Here is a 20639-nt window from a genome sequence, read left to right as displayed (position 1 = left end):
TAACGTTGAAGCATTATCTCAACTTCATGGAAACAATTTCAACTTCAATCTCTTTTCACAAACACATTTTTATTTACTGTCACATTGTGGCTTTTGCTTCGTATAAACATAGAGGCTTCATACAAGGTTAACATGGACTATTTTTTCATGTGGATAGATAAAATATAGATTAAAATAATTTTTTGTTGTAATCAGTGGTTTGACTTTTCACATAGTTTTCACTATGCCTATGTCATCTCATGAAACATCTCCAAAACAACCACTTTGTTGAGATTTCCCCCATTTAGCTCATATTCCCTGCCCTTCATAATGGTATTTCAGCACTATCACGGAAAACAAAACTGGAAAATCCAAGCAGCATTTCCATACCTGAAGAAGTTTGTCGTAACGTTCTGCAGACATGAGAAAACGACCATCTTCAAGTTGCATTTCCCTGTTCTCCAGCAAATTGTTGAGGACTGGCAGGACATTTCGCTCAGCTTTCTCCAGACCTTCTAGCACAAGGATTCGGCCTTCAGTAGCTGCACGAACTGCACACTTTTAAAAAATAAATAAATAAACAGTGTTATGGAAACAAACATTACATATTTCATGATATGCACTCCTGCACTTTGGCCACAACAACCCCATGCAGCACTTCAGGATGGGCACAGAGTGGTTGGAGAGCAGCCAGGCAGAAAGGGACCTGGGAGTCTGGATTGACAGGAAGCTGAACATGAGCCAGCAGTGTGCCCAGGTAGCCAAGAAGGCCAATGGCATCCTGGCCTGTATCAGGAACAGCGTGGCCAGCAGGTCCAAGGAAGTGATTCTGCCCCTGTACTCAGCCCTGGTGAGGCCACACCTCGAGTACTGTGTCCAGTTCTGGGCCCCTCAGTTCAGGAAGGATATCGAGGTCCTGGAGCAGGTCCAAAGGAGGCCAACCAGGCTGGTGAAGGGATCCAGCACAGATGCTATGAGGAGAGGCTGAGGGAGCTGGGGCTGTTCAGCCTGGAGAAGAGGAGGCTCAGGGGAGACCTCATCACTCTCTACAACTCCCTGAAAGGAGGGGGTAGCCAGGTGGGAGTTGGTCTCTTTTCCCAGACGACTTTCAACAAGACAAGAGGACACAGTCTTAAGTTGTGCCAGGGGAGATTTAGGCTGGATATCAGAAAGAATTTTTTTACGGAGAGGGTGATCAGACATTGGAATGGGCTGCCCGGTGAGGTGGTGGATTCTCCGTCCCTAGAGACATTTAAAAAGAGACTGGATGTGGCACTCAGTGCCATAGTCTAGCAACCGCACCGGTGGGTCAAGGGTTGGACTTGATGATCTCTGAGGTCCCTTCCAACCCAGCCAATTCTATGATTCTATGATTCTATGAAATCCTTCTGAAAAAGAACCTCCAGGTGCTTCCCAAAATAGCATCCATTTCAGGAAGAATCAGTAAGAGTCACATCAGTAGTGATCAGAAATAGTGACAGATGGTTGCCTTACCAGGCTGAACTTTTATCCCTAACTATTATGGGGACTGACAAATGTTCCAGCATTTTGTACCAACAGAATAAAGCATAAAAACTTGATGACAATTTAGCCTACACCCAGTATATTTTACTTTGTGACACCTTTTGTTTTTGCACATTATTTTGTGTTTTTCAGATATTTTAACACAATCTAACAGTTATGGGATAGCTATTTATACAGAAAACATACAATCAAGGTGGGTTTACACGTTTACAGTAATATTAAAATATCTAGAAGAAAGTCAGGTATTCCTTTGCATTGCTCTAGTTGTGCACCAGTGTAATTCATCCTTAGCACATTGATTTAATCTGACAAGAAAATTAGTCTGTTGAAAACAAACATGGACAACAACAACAACAAAGTGTGCTATAAATAATTAGATATTTTTAAAATGTGGTAAAATTAAAAAGTTTTAGAATTATGATCTCAGACTGGACATGGTCTTCTGCAAAACCAGAATAAAAATGTAGCCATTAACTCGATAACCCTTTGGAGCCTTGGGATAGAAAGTTATTTATTTTCTGTATTTTATTTTATTGATTCTTTATACATGGTTGTTTATTTAGATGCATAATGGGAAGCCGAGATGTAAAACTATACTCTGGTGCTAGTAGTTCTATGCAACTTTCTAGCAGTAAATTATATTAATTCAGGTAGATTACCTACACTTTATATCTAGTATTGACTCTGCAGTAAAACACTCTGAAATTCAATACATTTCTTGTCTACTTCCAATTTTCATCAGTTTAACCAGATAACCATGGGGCAGCACAAGCAACATTTAGAGGCACCAGAGAGTCTTCATTTGCATTCCTTTTACATTTTAATACAATTTTAGACACAAGCACAGTTGCAAAGGGAGAACAAATGAAATCTCTTCCCAGCATATCTCCCATAAACTCCTACAGAAGAACCTGTCGTATGATACTAGATGGAAATTTCTGATGAATACAATAGATGACAAAAACTGGGACAAAAATAATAAGAACAAAAAAAAAAAATTACATAAGAAAGCAGAAGTATAAAGGGACAAAAGCTCAAGCATAAACTAGAAATAAAGAGCAGTTCAATACAACAGATTAATTTCTACATGGTACAAAGCATGTAACAAAATCAGAGATCCATCTGAGAAGATAAAGAGGACAGTAAATCGTAAGACTTAACTAACTTATATTCTTCTTATCTACAGTATAGAAGTATAAATAACTACTGGCAAATCAGCTGTAATGCAAGATTTTCACATCAGTGTTATAGTGGAAATAATTCTAGTACCTAATCTGGATTTGAGTGACCATTACTGAAAAAAAGGCTCTCACAAATCCTGGTAGAAATCTCCAGATCAAGTTCTCCTCTCCAAAAGACATTCTGCATAACATTTTAATACCAGACCTCATAATCAATATATGAGGAACCTGGCATAATCCCATTAAACAAGTAATAATCCTCAAATTATTTATCCTCCAATGAATCACCAATTCTTTCCAGAAGCAATCAGTTTGAATTGATTTTGTTGCTAATTCAAGACATAGTCTACCAACAGGCAATATGAAATTCCTCATTCCTCATCCCATAAAATTTGTACAAAGGACAAATTTTGTACTAACATTCTTCTCTAGGAAGGTCATTGGTCAAGTCAAAAATCTGCTCCAATCTGCTTAAATAGAAAACCTGAGTCTCCAGCAGCCAGTCCAATTCCTGGCATGAACAAAATGCTATTTTGTCTGAATGCAGTTTGGATATACGGCCAGAGTATGCTTTAGCAAACAATTTATTTGCCAAGTTGGTTGGATTCTGCATATTATAAGTCTATGAAGCCTTTATGACTAGAGTTTTACTAGCCAGAGGAAAATAGACATTCTGAAAATACACATTCTGTTCATATGGTTTCAAAATATTTTGAGTATCCATAGAACCTTGTTGACTCATTGAGACACACATTATATGGATTAAGGCTTGGTGAAAGAACAGGTTTCCATATCAACATGAACTTTCTCCTGGGCTTGTACATGAAGACAATTGGCTGCAAGGGTAGACTGTAAAAATCCAGAAGTATGTACCAATCATTAGCTTCAAGAAAGAAGCTCTTGTTGGACTGAAATTTAACAAGTTCACAATTTCCAGAGCTTGGAAGCTATTCTGAAGATTTAGTTCAGAACTCTATTGCTCTGTACAAGTATACTTCAAAAGATAAGCTACAGATAGGCGTTTCCTACCTCTTTATAACTCTCATAATCACCTCCAGAAATGGCTGAAATCACAGCCATGGTTTATCACCTCCTAATCAAACAACCACACTGTAACAATGGTAACACCACCACCACAATCTGGCTGCTAATTTTCTCTGATTGACCTTCTCATACACCTTCAAAGTGTATCTGAAATATTGGAAATTATACAATTAAATAAATGCACAGCTCATCTATCTCTAAAGTTCTTGTGTTAAATAGCATAAAATCTTCTCTTAAGACCAAAGCAGCTACATCTTTCTCTCTGGTTGAACTATGGTATCTCTGCATTCTGGTTTGTAATGAGTAATAAGGTTTTGTAATAAGCAAGGCATACTACAAGGCATCCTTTAAATCATTATTTCAGTTTTATCTCTGTATTGATGGATTGGTTTGGAAACTAAAATGCATTAAAAATCAAAGAAAGTAAGTTTACAATCTGTCACTGAAATAATTTTTTTAAATGCTTCCAAGAAACAAATCTTCATTATTGTATAATGAAAACCCAGAAATAGCTGCATTGCCTCCTTCCCTCAGAAGCCTCCTTTGTTCTAAACATTTAACATAAAACAGTTGTCAGGGGGGGTTTATACTGCGCAGCCTTGATGATAAATCTGAGACTAAAAGTATTAATTCATGTTAAAAGGCCAAAAGGGATTTGTTTAATGTTTACTTTCAGATTGATTGTAACTTCAATGAGGGATTATTTTGCTCATCAGAGGAGGACAGATGCTACCCCCATGCTCCTAGGGCTCTGGGAGGATGGTAACCTGGATACCTGCTCCAGGGAATACCTGCAGCTACATCAGGCCAGGAGCAGAAACCCTTCATGTAGTTCTGTTCTCTGCTTCTCTGGTTTTATGCAGCAAATATACAACACAGAGTGCTTACCTTGGTTTCATGCTGCACCTACAAAACTGTATTTTGCTCTTTAAAGGCAAGACAAGCTTAGAAACAAGAAAGCCCTAAGCAGAATTTCATTGTCTTTCCTGTAGCTGACTCACAGTGAGCTCCTCTACTCGATCAGTGCAGAGAGGGGCAACCAGGCTGAACAGGGGCCTGGAGAACAGGTCTGATGAGGGGAGGCTGAAGGAGCTGGGGCTGTTCAGCCTGGGGAAGAGGAGGTTGAGAGGAGACCTTACTGCTCTCTACAACCACCTGAAAGGAGGGTGTAGCCAGGCAGGTGTTGGCCTCTTCTCCCTAGAGACTAGCGATAGGACAAGAGGGAACGGGTTCAAGTTGCACCAGGGGAGACTCAGATTGGATAATAGGAAAAATTTCTTCATTGGAAGAGTGGTGAAGCATTGGATTTGGTTGCCCAGGAAGATGGTGGAGTTGCTGTCACTGGGGGTATTAAAAAAAATGGGTGATGTGGTGCTTCAGGAGATGATTTTAGTGACTATGGTTGTGTAGGATTGACAATTGGACTTGATGATCTTGAAGGTCCTTTACAACCATGATGGTTCTATGGTTCTAATACCACAACTGCAGTAAACTGCAAACCTTAATTTTGACATAAATCCCAGTGTATAAGCTCATGGATGAAGTTGCACAGTGTCAGAAAGTGAAGAAGAAACAAAGCTCACCATAAAACAGAACTGAAATGCAGAAACACCAGAGAAAGAGGACTTTTTGTGAAGCTAACTGGAACAGTTTGTAAAGGCACAAGAAATTTTAACAGTTGAGTTTAAAATACCAGAACTGAAATGGTAGCTCTCTCAGGGAAATAATTTATAATAAACTAGAAAACTGTGGTTGCTCTGAAATCTGTGAGGAAGGCACCCAAGGAACTCTAAAAGGCTTCAATTTTTCAACTCTGAGCATCATACTGCATGTGGTGTGCAGGCTGTTTTATAACTGTATTAGAAAATCAGCTAGAAATTGCTCAGTAGCAATCAGTAATTGTCTCTTTTTCAGAAGCTGCCTCAAGAGAAGATAGTTTGGGTTTTTTTAAAAGATGACTTCTCACTACTCTAAAAACTGGGTCAGTGTAATGACATCTTGAGCACACCAACCAGAACTACAACACAGAAAAGCAATACAAGCAGCTCAGTGAACATGAGAACAAATTTTCAGTCTACATTGCAGTAGGTACCACAAACTTCCAGTGCAGTATCTTGTTGCCACCATATACTCAATATCCCATGCAAAGCCATCCACCCAATCTTTTCACTCACTCCTGTATCTCATAAACATCCCAACAATGTCTTTATGGTGAAAAAAGATCCTTAATCACCTGATAAAGACAACACAAAACTGGATGCTTTCAAACTAACTTGATAGCAGCAGGCTAACAGGAAGGAGTCTTTGTAAACTTCCAAGCAACTAAATATCACAAAATTCAGAGGAAACAGATATCTTCAAGATTTCTTCCTATGGGTCAAAAACAATTAATCAGACTTTTCAAGCTTGAACCACTAAAACTAACCAAAAAGTGAAAAATACCAGGAAAAGAAATTACAGAGATGTAGAATGGGATACCCTATGAGCTTCACTCGTCATTAAACCATGGAACGAAAAAGACATTGACCAAGACATGAAATTTACTGAAAGTGCCTCAGGTTATTCTTTGAAGAAGACACAACAGAACTAATAAAATCAGCACATTTTTTATAATACATCCATGGAAATAGCAAATTACCTAGACATTTAGACAGTCTAAAGACAGATGTACAAATAGATGTTAAGGGCAGTGAAACATATGAAGCTGTCTTCTTTAGGGGAATCTACTTGGCTAGATTTTAACAACATCTGTAGAGTAAACAGCACATCTAATCCTATGCCTCTATCAAACAATATCTTTCAAGACATTTGTTCACTGTTAAAGAGTCTTAATTCCTTAGTTATTGTTTTCCCTCATGACTTGAACAAACAGGAAAGCTGCTGAGAAACACTGAAATGGACGACTGTTTAATGGACTGCAGAGATAACATATTTCCTCCAAAATAAAAGTATTGTCAAAAATTAAGTAGTAAAGTAAAAGGCTACGACAAGCCAAGTTCAACTAGTTTCAAAGCAATATCAATTTTTAATGAAAAATGTTATCTTTTTCCTTAGACATTGCAAAATTTTTGGTTTAAATGCCATATTTAAAAAAAAAACAACTAAAAGTCTAATGCCATTCAAAAAAAAAGATCATAATCTATTAATCTGAAATGTGTAGTCTATTTTTTGTTACAAAATTTTTCACTTTGCAGATGATAAAGTTATAGGCTTGCATTCTACAATTTAAGCCACATATATACTGAGCTAGATATATCCCAGATGTGGTGGTCAGGTTTTAGAGAGAGCAAATTAATGGTAAGTGATGGGGTTAGTCAAATTTTAAAAATCACTTAAGAACTAAATACTTCAACCTTTTTCTCCCTCTATAATGGAAGGGCCTGCTAAACCTTCACTGATTAACTTGAGTTAATCAGGTGTTTTTCAGGTGGGTTTTATAGCTAATTTTCCTGTGTTAGGCTATAGGACAGGTTGCATTTAATACTGTTATTAAATATAAAAAATAATAATAATAATAATAAATTACAGAGAAATGGTAGCATACCAGGACACTGAGAACCAGTCCAGTTAGCAGCCAAAGAGATTCTCCAGCTGTCCACAGCAGTTAATGTTTCAGTAACAAAGAATTGCCTGAGCAGGTGCAACACCATGACACAGAATGGAAAACAACTAAAAAGAAACAACCTGAATTTATTAGAGCTTTAAATTAGAAAACTGGTCTAGAGAAATTTACCCTAGGAAATGAATTGACATATGATGAGATTATAAATAAGTTAATGTGACAAGAAGTGGAACAGTCTTTCATTTCATAGTCATTGATTTTGGCTTCCCCAATCATTGATTTCAGCTTCCTCCATATGATTTTTTTTTTTTCTTTTTTGAACTAGTACATGTCAAATTATCACCTAGGCAGGGTCTGGCCATTTTAGCAGCTTTACACCAGGTATATTAGTACACCAATGCATTTACAGCAGTTATGTGAAAGATTTTGCATCTTGGGCAGAGAGTAGCCCCAGGAGCAAGCAATCTGAGTTTCTGAACAGATTTACCAGGGCAAATATCTACAAAGAAACCTGGGGGGTTTTATCTCCATTCTATACAATTCTTGTCTTCTGGACAAGACTAAAGGAGATGGGGTATTTAAAATTTTTCTTCCTGGTGAATTATAAAATAAGAAGGAAATTAAGTGCCTGAGGGATACCAAAAATGATGAAATTACTTATCACTTGTAAATCACTTTGATCCAGAGTACCATCCATCAAGTCTATATTGTTTATGAGTGTTATGAACTCACATATTACCAAGCAGTGACCCTTTTCACACTGTAGGAAATACCATCTGAAATGGAAGTGGAAGATATATGTAACAGACACAACCATAAGAAAAAAAGAACCCCAGACCTTTGATTTTAATCTGTAAGGAATTATAAATACACAGTCCTAATATTCCTCACATTATATCACATCACATCAAAGACATTCATCTGTACACCCTCTACATCAAAACAAAATACCAGACTCCAAACTGCTAACCCAACAAATCCAGTTAAATGCTGACAGTTTTAGAAACAAAGAAGTATTGCAAATTATTAAACCACAATCACTTCTATGAGTAAAGAGGCAAATAAATAGGTGTCCTTATAATGCATTTTATTTCTAGACATACATTATGCCAGCATCAGTAAAGATTAACTTCATTCCAATACTGTTGGATTCTACCTTGTATTTCCCTCTTTCTGTGTGATGTTGGACACAACAGGAAATTTAACAGTAATATTTGTGCTTTTGGAGCACTGCATTGCTCTCCCCTTCTTACTGTAGACTTTGCTATCTAGGTCACTGTATTAGATAGACAGATATTGCAGTGACAGTCAGTCAGCTAAATTACACTTTCTGACAATTCCAGTGCTGTGGTAACTTTCCAGCTGATCAAAAATTCACTGTCACTTCCAAGAATGCATGTTAAGAAGTCACAGAATTACACAATTTGCACTCAGTGGTTAATTTTTTTGCAAAAGCTAAATTATTGTTATCCATCTCTTTGCAAAGGTATAGACAGATTTTTTGTATATGTAAACACAAACATATATACATATGTATATACACACATTCTCAAATATTATTATAATTTCATTCAATTAATCTCATGTCTTATATTGTAATTCTCTTTCTAATCTTTTTTGATTAAAAGAAACCAAACTCAAGTCTGTGTAGTGCTACTCCAGGGGATTTCACATCATGCTCATTTTACAGACAGGGCAGTTTAAGCTGTCATTTCTGTCACCCTGGGTGTTTAATTGATCGCAAAATTAAGTTCTTCAAGCCATGGTAGACCATAATTTTCCTGGTATCTTGACAATAATCCAATTTGCATTTTATCACTGTATGACTTAAAATGCTGGTGCAGTTAGGGATGCAAATGTATTCCATTAAAATGAGCATGCTCACACAGAGCAGATATGCACTAAAACTCAGCCTAACCCTGTATACACAGAAAAGACAATGGTATATGTACCTAACCACTCAGTGGACACACCTTAATCAGTAAATCTTCAGAAACATGGCACTGTATTTGTTATTTTTCAGAACATAACCACATTGCCCCTGTACTCAGCCCTGGTGAGGCCACACCTCGAGTCCTGTGTGCAGTTCTGGGCCCCTCAGTTCAGGAAGGATATCGAGGTCCTGGAGCAGGTCCAAAGGAGGGCAACCAGGCTGGTGAAGGGACTCGAGCACAGATCCTATGAGGAGAGGCTGAGGGAGCTGGGGCTGTTCAGCCTGGAGAAGAGGAGGCTCAGGGGAGACCTCATCACTCTCTACAACTCCCTGAAAGGAGGGGGTAGCCAGGGGGGGGTTGGTCTCTTTTCCCAGGCAACTCTCAGCAAGACAAGAGGGCACGGTCTCAAGTTGTGCCAGGGGAGGTTTAGGTTGGACATTAGAAAGAATTTCTTTATGGAGAGGGTGATCAGACATTGGAATGGGCTGCCCAGGGAAGTGGTGGATTCTCCGTCCCTGGAGATATTTAAAAAGAGACTGGATGTGGCACTCAGTGCCATGGGCTGGGAACTGCAGCGGTAGTGGATCAAGGGTTGGACTTGATGATCTCTGAGGTCCCTTCCAACCCAGCCAATTCTATGATTCTATGATATGACATTTTTTACTTATTCCAACCTCCATCAGATTTTTCTGAACAGGGAAGACTGTACATTTCACGAAGTCTGGGAAGGTTGTTTCATTTAATGCAAAAGTTGGAAGGTACAGCATTCCAGGCAACATGGCTTGTGGCACAATCCTAACAAAATGGTTTAGCTGCTCTCCTGATTGGATGCAGCACATTAAAGTAACATTAATAATGCAAGAGGCTGAAGTAATAAGCGTTTAAACTGGCGTGTTATAACTGTACACACACAGTAGAAAGGAAAACTGCATAGGAAATGGGGAAAAACAAAACCAAACCCCCAAAATCCATTAAAATACCAATTCTAACTCCTTAACTTTGAAAATGCAGCAGGCTGATATTAGAATCTCCGTATTGGTTCAGCCAAGCTGGTGGCTCAACTACAAAGTTACAGAAACAGAAAACACACTACAAACAAGATCTTCTGTCAGTAGCAGAAGAATTTGAAGATCCAATTGAAATAACATATTAATTAATATTAATTCTAGCTAATAACTTGATACACAACATAATTAAACCATGCAATAAATTACAGAATAAAACCAAAGCGGTTACTTAATTGTCTCAGTAACAGCAATAATGACAATTCTGATGCTTTTAATGGTGACTTACCAGCTGAGAACCAAAAGTATTGGCCCAAGGTAAAGACAAGAAAACAGAATCTTCTGCTGTCAGTACTTGAGTGAAAAAAAATTAATTCACCATTACCCCACTACAAGTCCTTTAAACTACACAATTTTAATTGAGAATTAATTTGATAATTGAATGTTTAACTTCATTTTAATGGTCTCTCATTTCTGAGGTAAATAAAGCTCCTCCCCCCCCCCACTTTGTCAGATAGCTCTTCTAACTTCCTAACTCCAAATATTCTTCCATTTGATTTACTTTACTGTTAAGGAATGCCATTATGCAAGAAAATTTGATACACTGCACCTTCAATATACATTTCAATACAGAATTTCAGTCACTGTTTGCAAATCACCATCTTCCTTATCTATCTTAAATAACTGCAACTGCATTTGTAACTTTATGTCAAGATACATCAGATGTATTGAAACATTTGAGATATTAATTTTTAGTATTTAATCTTTCACTATTAAATGCAGAGCTATAAACAACCATAATATCTTTACAATCACTCACAGACAACTTTGCAAACCTTCGTGGGTCTGCAAACCTGATGAATCACTATATTAAAGTTATTTCTGGTAACAAGACTCCAGCTTCTGGTTACAGAGCATTATCATTCAAAGTATTACTGTATTATGACTTACATGCAAAAGAGCCTCATCTATCTTAAACAACAGCTAAGTTTTATTTAACCCAGAGGATTTATACAGTGAACGCTCTGGAAACCAGACTTCCAAGCTTTGCTATCTTCTTTTGGCTATCACGAAGCCAAAAGTGAACATAAGATTTCCCAGAAAGGGAAATGGATGTAAATCCCAAAAGCATAGCCTATATAATTCAGTCTCTCATATCACCTTCTCTTTAGACCACCTATGGCAATGGGAGCAACCCAACCTCTTTTGGGAATATTTTGTTAAGGATACCTACTGTTATCCTTCTCTGTCGTGAAACAGTTTTTGGTCTGGGGTTTTAAAGAGTGGAGTGTCTGGCTTCTGTAAGGCTTTGAATTGGAAATTTTGAATCTGCAGACCTCAAAATTGCTAAACAAACTAATTAAAATCCAAGCCACAGTGTAACCTGTAAAACTATATTCCCTTTTATTACTGAGCTATAATTAGAGCTGTGATGGTTCTGAACATAAAGACACATAAATAATGGTACGTGTTTAACTAAAATGTAGGGTGAGAAAACTGGAACTGACTATAAGATTCAGCTACAATCTCACAAGTATTTTTAAAGTGCTCATCTAAATACCAATAATTTTTATTTAATCTTCCTTTCAGAGCTTAAACAGCCATTTGTTACATATGTGATGAGTATCATGTGAGCTGAGGAAAGACATCATGATTCCACATGATTTTAGTATTGTGGTATGTTGCTGAAGGACAGTCTTGGTTTAAAGTATACTCTGTGCTGGATTCTGGTAAATACCTTTAAACTGAAAATTTCCAACAGACTGAAGAAGAAAGGTAATCTTAGCTCTTTACCTTAGCAAGCAAATCTTCCTCAAGTGTTCTTGTTGGAGTGAGATGACTCAAAATAGCTTGTACCAAGTGAAACAAGCTGTCGTGTACTTACATTGGGATCAAAGTCTTCAGACAAAGGGTCAACAGAGCATCACACATTTTGGTGAGCTTATTACAGTCCCAAATACAGTGGGTCTTACAAATGGTAGTTAAATAATGCTCTTATGCCAGGGCTGAACTCCCTTGACTATCCTGCACCAAGTGGATAATACCAGTTATTCATAGAGCTAACATGAGTTTAAGAGTTAACAACACAGTACTTCAAATTATGTTACATTGCTTAACCCTCACATTTCCAGAAAGCATGAGATAATTTGAAGTCCTAGAAGCAACTAAAAAATTTATTTAGATTAGTTATCTTTCATCCTGAGGATCTTCCATTGCTTACAGTAATTTATCATGGTTTTAAGAAAATCTATTAGAGTTTGGTTTTTTTTACAGTTTGGAGGCTGAGAGATAATTTGGAATTAAGGGAAAAAAAAGGAAATTTTTTTCTTTAAAGCAGAGAACAAAGCTTTTATGCTTCCCTTCCTCTTTTGTTCCCATCTCCCTTTCTACTTATAAATCACTCATTAACCTCTATATCATCGCCAACTGAAAACTGTTTTAAATAACATTTACATTTACACTACATCAGAGAAATTGACCCACACTATTTATTTAGAAACCTAACCCGTATACAAATTTTAGGTACATAGGAAAAGAGATGTTCTAAATTAAGTGTGTATCTGCATAATCAAGAGGGAGACATGTCATTGATAACTTACAAAGAGAAATCTTAACTAACTGAAGTCACACTATGGCTGTACTAAACCAGCTAATGGGTTATGGCAATAGTGATGGCAGGAGTGTTTAAATCATTATTTTAGACCAGATCAGCAGTGAGCTTTCAAATCAAGTCTCCCAAGTGTCTCCATTGACTCTGCTTGGATTTCACAACACAGAACAGTCTTTAAATACATTACTTACTCCTTTTCAATGCAACTGGATTAGAAGATTCATTTCAGGAATACATCTAATGTACAAGTGATAGGGAAGAGAATAAGAGAAGTGCTTGTCTAACTTGCAAAGAATGGATTTACCTCCTCATTACAGAAGCATGTGAAAAACAGCTTGTAGTACTCTTAATAGACAGAGCAATCTTTAATTTGGGTAAAGAAAACATTTTTGGTAATCAAGAGAAGAGTGTCACAGAGACTTTCTAACTGTCCCTGTACTCAGCCCTGGTGAGGCCACACCTCGAGTACTGTGTCCAGTTCTGGGCCCTCAGTTCAGGAAGGATCGAGGTCCTGGAGCAGGTCCAAAGGAGGGCAACCAGGCTGGTGAAGGGACTCGAGCACAGATCCTATGAGGAGAGGCTGAGGGAGCTGGGGCTGTTCAGCCTGGAGAAGAGGAGGCTCAGGGGAGACCTCATCACTCTCTACAACTCCCTGAAAGGAGGGTGTAGCCAGGGGGGGGTTGGTCTCTTTTCCCAGGCAACTCTCAGCAAGACAAGAGGGCACGGTCTCAAGTTGTGCCAGGGGAGGTTTAGGTTGGACATTAGAAAGAATTTCTTTACCGAGAGGGTGATCAGACATTGGAATGGGCTGCCCAGGGAAGTGGTGGATTCTCCGTCCCTGGAGATATTTAAAAAGAGACTGGATGTGGCACTCAGTGCCATGGGCTGGGAACTGCAGCAGTAGTGGATCAAGGGTTGGACTTGATGATCTCTGAGGTCCCTTCCAACCCAGCCAATTCTATGATTCTATGATTCTATGCAACATGTCAGTCAGTAATCCACAAGCTAATTTTTCATCATATAAACCACGACATTCTTCAAAGTGCTTGCAAACAGCAATCAGGTGGTGTGTGCCTGCCACTTGCCTGATCGAGATAAAAAGCACTGCCACCTCGGATCTCCCGCCGCTGCTTGAGGTCAGTTTCTGTGGTGTCCCTTGACAGAGCAATGTACTCAACCTCCCGCTTTGTTAGTTCCTGTGGACAACAGACTGGAATTATTACAAGAATAAGACCATAACCCCAGTAAGTGAACTTTAACAACAGTGGTACAACTCTAGGCGGCAGTGCAGTGATCTGAAAGAACCCTAAGCAAAATCTAATATGTCTTATTTTTAAAATGTTTACACTGCATAAACAAAATGGCTTGAATTTCTGCTCAATAAACTTTTGTTTTCCCCAAATCTGTTCTAAAACCATAATAACCAGCTATACACGCTTCCCATTGAAAATCTGTAACATCCTCTAAGTTAATCTTCTGCTTCTGGACCCTGAAAAACACTCAGCATCTACAAACCACGAATAGGAATCAGAATTTTTCTACAAAGACTGAAAAACTTCAACTCTCACTGGTTAGTAAAACTTACACTGTGACACAGTTGTGATTCTTACCTGTACATGCTTTACCAGTACACTGATGAACAACATTGTGCTTATCCTCTTATACTCTCTCCCTTTAATGTCAAGAGATCCAGTCTACAAACTACAGACTATTTTAAAAATGAGAACCCTTGGGTTAATGCCTGGTTTATTTTCATTCAATATACAATATACTTAGGATTTTCTATCTTAAAGGAAAAAAAATCCCATGTATTTCTTCCTGATACTTCTGTATCTGGATTATCATGATATTCTCCTAGGAAACAACTTCACACTGAAATGTTCTTAGCCTTTATCTCTCAGTTAAAGGAACGATATATTTAAACAGCTTTTAACTATAGTTGAAAAAAATGAAGCAAAGATATAAAAACTCATGAAAATTATTTCTTTTCCACTTTTTCAGTGCCTATTGCTTACAAAGCCACCAATTCCTCTATGCTGCAGGTAGATGCAATTGTAGTTATAACTGAAAGAAAAAAACCAGAAGATGAAATACAGGAGAATTTTTGTTAACAATTAGCCCTGTGTATGAACACATAGTAGTAGCTTTCAGCCAGAGCAGATGAAGTTTTCCAGGCTTAAAGAGCTTCATTAAAGGGATGACAGCACGTTAGCAGCACGCATGGAAAGACCAGATTTCACACAATTGCTTAGTATGGCATTGAAACACTAAATTGAAACTTTTCTAACACGGCTCAAGTGCATACAAAGAGTGGTATAATTATTAAAGAGATTTTCTGTATCCCATACTTGGGTATCAGGTTTCTCCTAAGTCGTCTTTTTAGTTCATACAAACTCTTTTCATTTATTTTAAGGATTGCATTGATCTATCAAGTAGCATATCTGGTTTGCTGAATTAGAAAATCTTTGCTCTCCTTTCCTTTCTCTCTTTGCTTTCCTTTTCTTGCAAGTTCCAAACCTTGCAGCTTGCTCCTGTGTGCTTTAGCTCTGAGAGCTGGTCTTTGAATTAGTATCTTTTATTTTTAAAGGAATGGATGATCTTTATGACAATTTTTATACACCTCCATTTGTGATCCTTCTGCCCAGCCAGATTCTAGATAAACCTCTATAGCAAACAAAGCTCTACCCACATTACCTTTATTGGGTAGACAATCCCCTCTTCCTTATCATTTAAGAGCACTGACAATGTGAGACATGGAATACTGCACCTGGTACTGCCATGGTTCATGCAGATGGATGTAGGCAAGTCCTTCCCACATTACAAGAGTGGAGCACACACGCATCTACTCTTCGTAATCATGATAACAGTTCCCAAATGTTCCTCAGAACACTCCTCTCCTAAAGCCTTTCTTTCATTTCTTTTTTTATATAACGAAGCAAAACCGATTTGTTGTCTGTAACAGTAGGCAGATTTCTTAATCTTCTAACATACATAATGCCTAGAACAAACTGTTTCTCCATTTGCAATAGCATATGGTAACACAGTTTTCCAACTCTTCTTTTTTTTCCCCGTGAAGCTTAAAGCAGAAAAATACATATTTTTCTGTACCTTCTATTTGTTTATAACAAAAACTGAACTTCGGAGATCACATTTATGGAAAAACTTATTTACCTCATGAGAAGCTTGATGTAAGATTTTCTAGGACTACCTGTTACAGTTTGGCTTGTAAAGGAATGACTTAGTGACATTAATGACTGCATCTCCAAGAGTTTCAACCAAAATACTTACCAGATACTGCATGGCAATGGATCGTCGGAGAGGCCCAGGAGGACCAATAAGAAAGACATCCTGGCCAAGAAGATCTTTCTGCATTATCCATCTTAAATGGTGGACTACAGACTGGGCCAAAGAATCTGTCACTTTGAAAGAAACACGAACAATGTATTTTTAAATTTTGAAAAGTGATATATACCTTGCCATTTACACAGTTTTTTGTTCTTATCTCCAAAAATAAAACAAAGAAACTAAGACATGCTGCCCTCAAGCTAGACAGCTGAAAAGCAGGGAATTCCATACACAGTTTATATTAGATTATTTAATTTACATGTAAGTTTAAACACCTATCTTACCCTTTGTTTTTCTAAGCCCAACTCACCCTCAAAAAAAAAAAAAGTAGAAAAATATGTTAATTCTCATTTCACATTTTCATATTAAATGGATCAATGCAAAGACTAGTTTTTATCACCCAATGTTGAATGGACTTCTCAGCATCAGTTAATATGATATAGATTAATATAGATACGTTATTAATAATTTGTAAAATTTATCCAGACTATAGCCCAATGCTTCTGTGAATCACGAACTTAAAAAAAAAAAAAAAAAAAAAAAATAGTGTGCTTGCACCAGGCTAAGAATTCTGTTCAGGGATATATTTAATTTGCTATTTTCTTAAAAGAAAACTGCATTACTGTCTACATTTTGATACAATAAAACACAGACTTCAATTATCAAGAAAATGCAAATCTTGCAATATCACTATATCAGGACCTTTCAAAATTGTAACAAAAAACAACTGAAAGCTGATCCACTTATTACTCTTATTACTACAATACTCTTAGTATTTTTAAAAGCAATAACATGATTATAATTAAACTAAAACCTTTACCACATATGTACAAATGTTGTCTGCACTGGAAAGCACCATGCAGAAAGAGTACACTGAAGCAGGGGTACTATGGCCTCTGCTGTACATCTTTCTGTTCCCAGAATACTTCCTCATATACCCCTCAGCAAAGCCTGACCCTTTCTCAAGGCAAAGGAAAAAAAGCACAAAAAGGTGCAGCAGGAGAAGGAGAACACAACCAAACCAAGAGGGAGATTTATGTATGCATATAGGTATATGGTTGCTTTTAAGAAAAAACCTAAAAAGACTGATGGTGGAGTTTGAGGCTGGAGTCTCAAGGGTGGTGTCTGAGATGCTGAAGGGCAGTAAGAAAGGAGTAAGTGATGCTGTGATCTTCAAATCAGTACTTGGTTATTTACCCTTTTTCAGTGTGATTAGAGTTTGCAACAAGAAGCTGAAATGTTAAAAGCCTTGGTTCTACATCAGTTTTCCTGAGACAGGGGAAGCCATACATGCTGGGCAGAGTTAAGGATGGCAGTCCCTGAGTTCTGAGGGATTTCAGCTCACTGTTGAATCTTTGTATAGCAGAACTAAAATTTATTTCTATAAGATCACAGAAACAGCAGTAAACGAATGAGATTCAAGGAAGATTTTTCAAGCATGAAGGTGGCTAAGGAAAACCCTAGAAAAAAATTTTAATAGAATATTTTGGTCTGGCAATCAGTAAAACCATTTGAAATCTTCCACTTCAAAGAAATCTACTTTACCCTTAACAATGACATAAACAGGAATAAAATACACGTCAGTGAGTAATCTATGCATTAGGATTATCAGATTATTTTAAATAAACATTTCAGGCCTGCTTTTTTGTGCTCTTTTCTGAACAACTGTCCATGTGCTGAGGATTATTTTTCATATAGAGTATGGTAAGATGCTATAAACATAAGTACATTTACCACTTCTTCACTTCAAAACTATTTTCCAACAGCAACGCATGTCACGTACCTCATGCAACAGGTCAAGTGCAAATAACATTTTCCTTTCTCTGAGATTTTTCAAGAAAATTAAGAAAGTTCCTATTACATGTATACATTGGGAAATAAAGGATAATACATCACACAAAGAGAACTGTTCCCTCCAAATTTTGTTACTGGACAGGTATGGAAATTTGAAAAGCACCACACAAATAAAAAGTGTTACATTAAAGGTACCACTGACATTGAAAGACAGAGATCTCATCAAGAGGCACATTCATTATTGCTTCTCCCTGTTTTATCAACTTGCCAATGTGCCTCTAGTGCATTTTTGTAGTAGCTGTTCAACAAAAAGAAAAAGTTATTTAACTTAAAGTTGACAAATAAGTCTGAAAATCTTGCTGAAACAGTGAAATCTTTCATGTCAGAAGTCATGCATTAAAACCAGCTTTGACCCAGCATGGCTGCAAATGCCTCTGGTGTAATTCACATTAATATGTCTGTTAGCTATCATATTTTTTTATTTTTAGGATGGCCTCAAGAAAAAACTCGGGTCAGACTTAAAAGCAGCATCATAAATAGAAACAGGGTTTAGGGACTTTCAGTAGCATCTGCAAAACAAACTGTCATGTAACAGGCAACACAAGTATACAGCATTCAAAAAAAAAATCTAAAATCTTAAGAATGTGATTCCCCTGCAAAACTTAAGGAATATTTGTAAAAGACAGTCACAGTCCTTTCACTGTTCTTAACCAGTCCACTTAATTTTAACGGGCTACTTCAAAAAAATCTCCTAGGATTTCCTAACTACTTTTTCATATTTTGAGAAAAGGACATGAAAGACACAATACCTTATTCATACATTTCCTGGGGAATGGTTTCATCACTTCACCATTCACATCAATCTCCTCACACACAGATGACAGCCAGACCAATTATAATACATGTTTTCAATCACAAAGTCAGCACACTGACCATCTGCAAACTCACTCAAAGGAATTCTCTTAAAAATAGCACCAACAATTCAAAGCAAGAATTGCTTAAGGTGAACTGTCATGACAGCAGCTTCCACTTGTCAGTTCCTTCTATTCTAACGTAGTATCTTTCCATCACTCCAGATACTAAGCAAAACTACATCAGTTTCCCAGTTATGTCCTTCTAAAATATATAGTTTTCTTTGTATATGTAGTATATGCTGCATAAGCCGTTTCCAAAGCAACTTCAGATGCACATACACAATCTTGTATATTGTTTCTATATATTTAGACCACTTGTATCATGGTACCTTCATTGCAAAGCTTTTACATTTTCTCTAACATGACTTAAAAAAATTCCTTTCTGCTTTAGTACTCTATATGAACTTTAATTCAAGCACCATATAATCACCTTCTATGACATTTAGAAGACAGGGCAAATTAGCTGAAAAAAGCATCAGCATGTCTATTACAGCAATTTTTATTAATTAACCCATGAATCAGATAGCATCTAACACAAACTGGGTTTGCACAATCTGTTTTGTGGCACTCTGCTGATTAGCAGCAGTTGAGGAGCTGGCCCTGTATTCTTAATCTGCAGGATGGTGCGTAGGAAGCATCTACACATCTACAGCATATTCTCAAAGACACCATCTGGCACATGCAGGAGAGTAGTCAGTGGTAAAATTTGCTATTCCTGAGTACCAAGGATGGCCAGTGAAAGAAAATGCATTCTATTGCTTTATAATATGTGGTAAGTAGGACAGCACCTAGCAGGATGTGCGCAAGCATTTTGTAAAGTGAGCAGCTGAAGCTAGAGCTTATCCCCAAATACCAAAAGAAGAAAATGTTGTAGATAGATTTTGAAGCAAATGCAGCAGCTGCTCTTGTTTGATCCACAAATCAGCTTTTGAGAAAACGAAGACTGAAATGGCTATGCTAGCCTCGGAAATTTTCCAGTTCACTCACACACGAGTTCTTGGCACATGCTACGCTCACTGAAGCCGTGAGATTCACTGGAGATAGCAGACAGTATCTGCTGGCAAGTCCTTGTGTCCCACCTACAGAAAAAAACCCATAAATGAAGCAGAACCTACTTCTTCCCACTGTTCAGAGACAGTTAAATGAACTGAATCCCAAGAATATCTATTCCAGATGTGTACAAAATACATTAGAGCTCATGTCCCTGTATGACTCTAGTTCGGTCAATCACATAATAACCAACAGACACTTAGAAGGCATCAATAGCTATAATTTTCAACAGAACTAAAAAAAAAAAAAAAAATACTTCTGCATACCCTCCCTGAACCTTTGCTACAGTACATGGGAGGCAAAAGTTCACAAGGGAAAAAAAGATCTCCCTCTTGTCCAATTACTGAGGGGGTCCTTTAGCTTTCTTTCCATGGCAGCTCACAAGATTTCCAGCACAGCGAGCGACTGCTGCAAAATACGGTTGAGGAAGAAGGAGGAAAGCCTTTGTCTAAAAAACATAAGCATATTTCAGAAATGGAAAATGTTAAAAAAAAAAATTCTGAGCTCACTGAGACTTATTTCAGAGCTTGATGAGGCTGAAGGATAACAAAGGAAGAAAGTGAGTTACCCAGCACAGGCTGAGGGAGGCAGCTGAGGCAAGGTGAAGAGGAAGGCACTCCTATCCTATCCTATGTGGCCTGCTCTCAGCTGCTTTCATTTAGCACTTTGCAAGTAAAACACTGCTGCTCTTCCAATT

General features: G+C 37.5%; 1 protein-coding gene across 2 annotated transcripts in view; it reads right to left on the bottom strand.

Moving 5' to 3' along the window:
* Positions 1–20639, bottom strand: part of VWA8 (von Willebrand factor A domain containing 8) — a 178854-nt gene that overhangs the window by 142244 nt on the left and 15971 nt on the right. For both annotated transcript variants that reach the window (XM_071740230.1, XM_071740222.1), the window contains exons 3-5: positions 16128–16258; positions 13925–14035; positions 370–537 (exon numbers count right to left, since the gene is read on the bottom strand). In XM_071740230.1, the coding sequence (XP_071596331.1) occupies positions 370–537; positions 13925–14035; positions 16128–16258 (410 nt within the window). The remainder of the gene's footprint in view (positions 1–369; positions 538–13924; positions 14036–16127; positions 16259–20639) is intronic.

The sequence above is a fragment of the Heliangelus exortis genome, chromosome 1 (assembly GCF_036169615.1).
Source record: "Heliangelus exortis chromosome 1, bHelExo1.hap1, whole genome shotgun sequence".
Classification (NCBI taxonomy): Eukaryota; Metazoa; Chordata; class Aves; order Apodiformes; family Trochilidae; genus Heliangelus; species Heliangelus exortis.
The sequence above is the reverse complement of the archived record's forward strand: the minus strand, read 5'-3'. Positions and strand labels throughout refer to the sequence as shown.